Genomic DNA, 6,243 nt, shown 5'->3' on the forward strand with positions numbered 1-6,243 from the left:
GAGCTTTAGATCTGTTCATGTGAATAAGTTAATGAGGTATCTTAATGAAGTGGTAACACTCGGTCGTGCCCGGTCGTGCGAGAAGTCACATCAACGCACGCCCTCCACCATTTATATTGTAAAGACCCTATATGACCTTAACAATTTTAGTTTGAGTTATGTACACATTTGTGGATGGAAGGAGTGGGAGGGGGCGTGGACACTACCGTCCATGAACAGGATCACTCAAACCGAACCTGTAACATTCTAAATTAGTCATTTTGGACTTTCTTAAGGGATTCTCCGTTATAACACCCAGATCACCCTTCAAAATAAAGAAATAAATAAAATGAAATAAAACAATAATATCAAATATAGTTGACAGTAAAATATCTAAAAAAAGTAAAACAAATCTTTTCGATTAACTAGCTCTTATAAACAAAATAAATATTTACCCTACTATTTCTGTCTGAAAACAAAGTACAATATTTTTAATATACTGGTAATAACGCTAAATTGTGATAGAAACCCGTCTATACGTGAACACTAGTTTCATAATGTTATATCAACAAAAACTCTCTAAAATCTCAAGTGCTTTGCAATTACTGTCGTCGTATAAATAATTGATAATACAGAATGCATTAACATTCACGTATTTGTGTCATTTGTATACTTTAATGCACACATTACACTGTATCATACCACAGATTATGGTAGTTTGACTTATAAATAAGGCGTTTTTACCATGATAATATTAACATTAATTTCTAAAATTATTCTCCTTGACTTTAGTAAAGCCTTTGATAAAGTAAATCATCGTAAACTTCTCCTTACCCTCCAAGAAAACGGTGTCTCCACACAAATTCTCAATTGGACACGTTCCTTCCTGATAGGTCGGAGCCAAACTGTTGTACTGGAAGATGAACACTCTACAGAAGTCCCTGTAAACTCTGGTGTCCCCCAAGGCTCCGTCCTCGGCCCACTCTGCTTCCTGATCTACATTAATGAACTTCCATCTTCTGTCTCCAAGTCCCAAATTCGCCTCTTTGCTGATGACACTGTGGTTTACATTACTATAAACTCGTCTTCAGACTCACAATCCCTCCAGGAGGATCTTGATAAGATGCAAATATGGGAAAGGGAGTGGGACATGGAATTCAACCCTCAAAATGTCAAGTCCTTCACATCACTAAAAACAAAAAAGTCATCAACAACAAGTACTTCCTTCATGGCCAAGCTTTAACATCAGTTCCTAGCTCAAAATACCTTGGCCTTGACTTGTCCACAGACCTGAACTACAACACACATATCTCAAGAATTACATCAAATGCAAACAAAACCCTAGGATTCATAAAACGAAATATCAATACAAAAAATGAAAAAGTAAAACAACTAGCTTATAAATCCCTAGTAAGACCCCAGTTAGAATACGCATCAACTGTTTGGAGCCCCTACACACAATCAAACATCCAAAAAATAGAGAAAGTCCAAAGACGAGCGATACGCTGGGTAAAACAGGATTACTCCCCTTTGTCATCAGTTACAGCCATGCAGAAAGATCTTGGCTGGCGTTCTCTCGAGCATCGCAGACTAGACTTTAGACTTATTATGTTTTTTAAAATTTACCATAACCTAGTAGCCATTAGCCTTCCCACCTACATTAAAACTCCATCTAGGCTTACTAGACATATGCATCCCCTCTCTCTTAGGAAAATACAGGTTACATCAGACTACCATAAGTTCTCCTTCTTCCCCACTGTATCACACTTTGGAACCAGCTCCCAAGGAACATTGTCACCCTGCCTGATCTAGATCAATACAAACAGGCAGTGGTTAAGATACAGTATTAGTTGACTTGTTGTGTTTTTACTTTTAAATCTTTCTTTCACCCTTACTAACAAAAATATTTTAACAATGACTAGAAGTTTTCAATGTCTCTCACTGTCCTGATCATGTTCATTTTCAGGTTTTTACTTTCTCTCACACCTTTTACTAACACACCGACGCGCACAATTTCCTGCCTATAACACTCGCGAGAGGGGTTGGCAGTATTCAGAGATAGATAGATAGATAAAATGCAGTATATTTTGATAAAATGTTGTGATTAATTTTTGAGTCAATAAAGTCTTGATCTGCTGTAAGAATCATATGTCACTGTAAAAGAATTTTTGTCACTGTAAAAGTATATTTCTGCTTAAGGCTTGACCAATTGCCAGAATTTTATTGCATTGTAAATTGTATTGCTAGAAAACGTAAAATTTATAGTTAATGCTGTTTATACCTGAAATGAGTAAATAATTGCAAACGGATTTTGAAAGACTATGAATGCAGTAAAATGATGAAAACGATATGCATATTAAACAAAACATATCAAGGACATAAAGGCGTTTATCTGATCGCCATTACAGAAGGGCAATTATGAACTGATAAATCTACAAATGATTGAAGTCACATGTAAGGATATGCTTAACGATTTTGTCATTTTGTCAAACAGATGTAATATTTATTCAAAGATGGAATTTGTATGTAAAAATTATCGATTCAGTAATGGAAATTGTTTCTTTTTTTTTCTTTCAAAAAATGGGCAAAGAGTTTAAAAATCATTTTTCTCATGAGTGTTTTTTGTTTGAATAGTACTTAACATTCATTTCCTTCTGTAAAGAAATTAACAACAGATAATAGTTTCATGTTTTTTATTTTATTGCGGTCGATAAAGAAGCGTATGCTCTTAACACGAGGCATTTTGTATGAAATATGATAAACAAGATCAACAAGGAAAGGCGGCGTTCAATGAACGCAACCCCCATATGACCCAGCAACAAGAACCAACGGCAAGAAGCCCAGGCGGACCCCGAACAAAAACAGGACAGGGCAAAGACAGAGCACGGACAGGCTTTTACAACACGATTTTTCACAACTACTAATTTGTCAAAATGTTACACAGAACGTAGGGCAATATATCGAATGTTTATTTACACTTTGATAATTATCTTGCTTTTTGTCCTTTTCAAGCATTACACGTTCACATTTAGTGAAATAAACAATACAAATATAATTTGAAAATAGGATTTTCTTTTCGATTTGAAGCTTTTATCTTAATTTTTGGAATAATGCGTATTTTGTTTTTATTTCTTGTTATTGACTCAAGTTATTCGGGTGTATTTTTCTTGAACACTTTTTCTGGATGCAGAAAATGATTCTAGTAACCGTAGTCTGGTTTGTTACCGTAGTCTGGTTTATTTGTTTCTTGATTATTATGTCTACATATCAGAAACTTTATTCATCTAAACATTCTAAACAGTGTGACTTGAAATTGCTTTCATAACCGTCAGTGTAATAGTAATTGATTGCGTTTTTGTCCTATTTGACCTTTTTCCCCCTAATAGCTGAGAACGATAAACGTCTAAGATAGATAGATTTATTTCGGCAAAGGAAGCATATACATAGTTGACAATATAACATAGGATAAAATAATGAGCATTATTAAATACTATATCACATACGAGTAAAACTATGACATGCTTACCAAAACCAAGGATAACACAAAAAAGGGCAAAAAGCTCTTATTTCCATTGTGGTCCTTTGTATTGGCGGCATGACATAGAGAGGCAAACCTTAATATGCACACTGGCCATAGCTTTCGCAGAAGCGGTGGTTCTACCGGTGCGGCGATGGAGAATTCGTCGCAGAAGCGGTGGAAAAACATGGCTGTCGGATAGTTTTTTGCTGGTGTCGGTAAGTTTATGACTTATTTGTACGTTATGTTTTTATGTTTTACTGATAACACCTAGTGAGACTGGAGCCCACATATGTACTCTTCCAACTTATTACACGCATGGGGTGCAAATCATGACCAGTTATGCAAACACTTCTGTACAGTTTGACGAGGGGACGCCACTTTTGCCTAATTTTGTTTATAACACTACAAATGTACTCAAAACTACCCCTAGATACACTGGCATCGCATCGTATGTATGATAATTATACAAAACAACCATATTTTGGAACTTTTGGAAATTGATATTACCATTTTCATAAAAGAATTGACAAAAATTGATTACAACGCAGACGGCGGTGGATTCGACTGCAACGCAGTGCGGTGGGTCCGATATCATTTATGTCTTTTTTTAACGTTAAAGTCACCGACCCTTAGGAGTTGAGCTCCAAACACATTAAAATACAAATGAAATATATAATTATTTGTTAATCCTAATACATATAGTTGTTATATATATCAATGAAAGTAAATATACACTTTTTTGCATCATGTACCTTATCAATATGTTTTTATAAAACAATCCCTGTTTTAGATACTAGTTTAACATATTGGGGTGTATGTTAACTATGTAGTGCTTAAATGGTAATTTTAACTTATAAATTGAATTAAAAAATACTTAAAGTTTGTAATTTCTTTTCAAACTATGCATTCATTTAAGTAATAAAATGTCTTGATAAATTGAATCCCAGTTTGGACACTAGTTCAACATATTGAAGTATATGTTAACTATGTATTGCTTAAATGTTAATTATAGCTTATACTCGTATATTGAATTTAATTTATCAATTTAACAAATCAAAATGTCTTTGTAGTAGTCATCATTAACTATGTATTACTGACACATTAATCATAACTTTATTTTGAACTTTATTTTTACTTATGAACCGTTTGTGATAAAATTTTAATACATTGATAAGATGAGATGAGATGAGATAAGATAAGATCTGTTGATAGTGACACTAATTTTAGTTTTGTTGCTTTATCTATTTTTTTATTTTATTTATTTCATTTTTTTAATTTAACTTTACATGTTAACATTAAATTATATCAAATTTTTATTTACCGTGTACAAAGCCATAAATAGGCTGCATGTAATATAAAAAATTATAGAATGCATTTTGAAATAAAATATTACAAAATACCTGACAAAAAAGGGTAGACGAAAATGTTGTTTATTGGCCTATGAGCGAATTGCACATGCACGCGTTCAAATTATCGTATATTTTTGTTTGTATATTGTAATTGTAATCTTTAAGTCACAATTTAAATTGTCGCTCTTTCGTTTTCGTTGCTTTTCACGGTCTGTCGTTCCTCCTTTGGTTGGACAGTTTGGTGGTTTTTGTTGTCCAACTTTGTGTCATCTATTGTAACGTTTGCTACAATTGTTTTCTATATGAAAGCGTATTTGAAGTTTCTGGTTAATCTTTTGATTATATCATAATCTATTCTTAGACAATAAAGACGTCTGGCTCTGCCAGACATTATCAATCAAATTTCTATGTTTGTATTTTAACTCTACTGAGGATGACACAAATTAACAAGGAGGAACATGTACCGTGGTAAAAGTAAAACATAAATAAATTTCAAACTTTTCATGAAAATAAACATGAATATTGAGGCGTGCTGCTTTAAAATCCAAATAATTGTATATTTATTTATTCTAGCACATATACTTATCATATATTTCAATAAAACTTACTTATATACCGTTTTGAAGAAAAAGTAAATATTTATACGTCAAAATATACACAAGATAAAAAAATGTGTTAGAAAAAATTCGCACATCCTTCAAATCACCTTGCAATTGATTATATTTCCAATATTTTCACATTATTCTTTTGTCAACAGGCGACACGAGTCATCTATTAAACATATATTACTGGTACTTATTATATATTTTCATCATATTTTTCTTTTTCAACAATATCAAACTTTATCTTCAATATACAAACCCACTATGTGAAAAAATTTAAACTATCGCCGTTTTATTTATTTACAAAGTATTTCAACAAATTCAAGCGTGACACTCAGCTCTGTCGTATTTAAATGCGGTGCGCTATGAATGTGAGAACCCGCATTATCCCGAATGACTCCGATTATAGCAAGGCTGGTTCAAAGCGCATTTATATGCAGCATATCTGAGAGTCGTTTTGTTTTCAAAAAAGCGTATAATACTTTCATTGATATATATAACAACTATTAGGATTAACAAATATATATTTCATTTGTATTTTAAGGTGTTTGGAGCTCAACTCCTAAGTGTCGGTGACTTTAACGTTAAAAAAAGACATAAATGATATCGGGCCCACCGCACTGCGTTGCAGTCGAATCCACCGCCGTCTGCGTTGTAATCATTTTTTGTCAATTCTTTTATGAAAATGCTAATATCAATTTCCAAAAGTTCCAAAATATGGTTGTTTTGTATAATTATCATACATACGATGCGATGCCAGTGTATCTAGGGGTAGTTTTGAGTACATTTGTAG

General features: G+C 33.0%; 1 protein-coding gene across 1 annotated transcript; it reads left to right on the forward strand.

Annotated features, from left to right (window-relative positions):
* The first annotated feature begins 724 nt into the window (after nt 1–724).
* Nucleotides 725–1,222, forward strand: LOC132750432 (uncharacterized). The gene has a single exon (XM_060740416.1). It carries the CDS (start codon nt 725–727, stop codon nt 1,220–1,222), a length of 498 nt encoding a protein of 165 aa, XP_060596399.1.
* Nucleotides 1,223–6,243: the final 5,021 nt, after the last annotated feature.

The sequence above is a fragment of the Ruditapes philippinarum genome, unplaced genomic scaffold, assembly GCF_026571515.1.
Source record: "Ruditapes philippinarum isolate M1 unplaced genomic scaffold, ASM2657151v2 ctg317_1_1_1_1, whole genome shotgun sequence".
Lineage (NCBI taxonomy): Eukaryota > Metazoa > Mollusca > Bivalvia > Venerida > Veneridae > Ruditapes > Ruditapes philippinarum.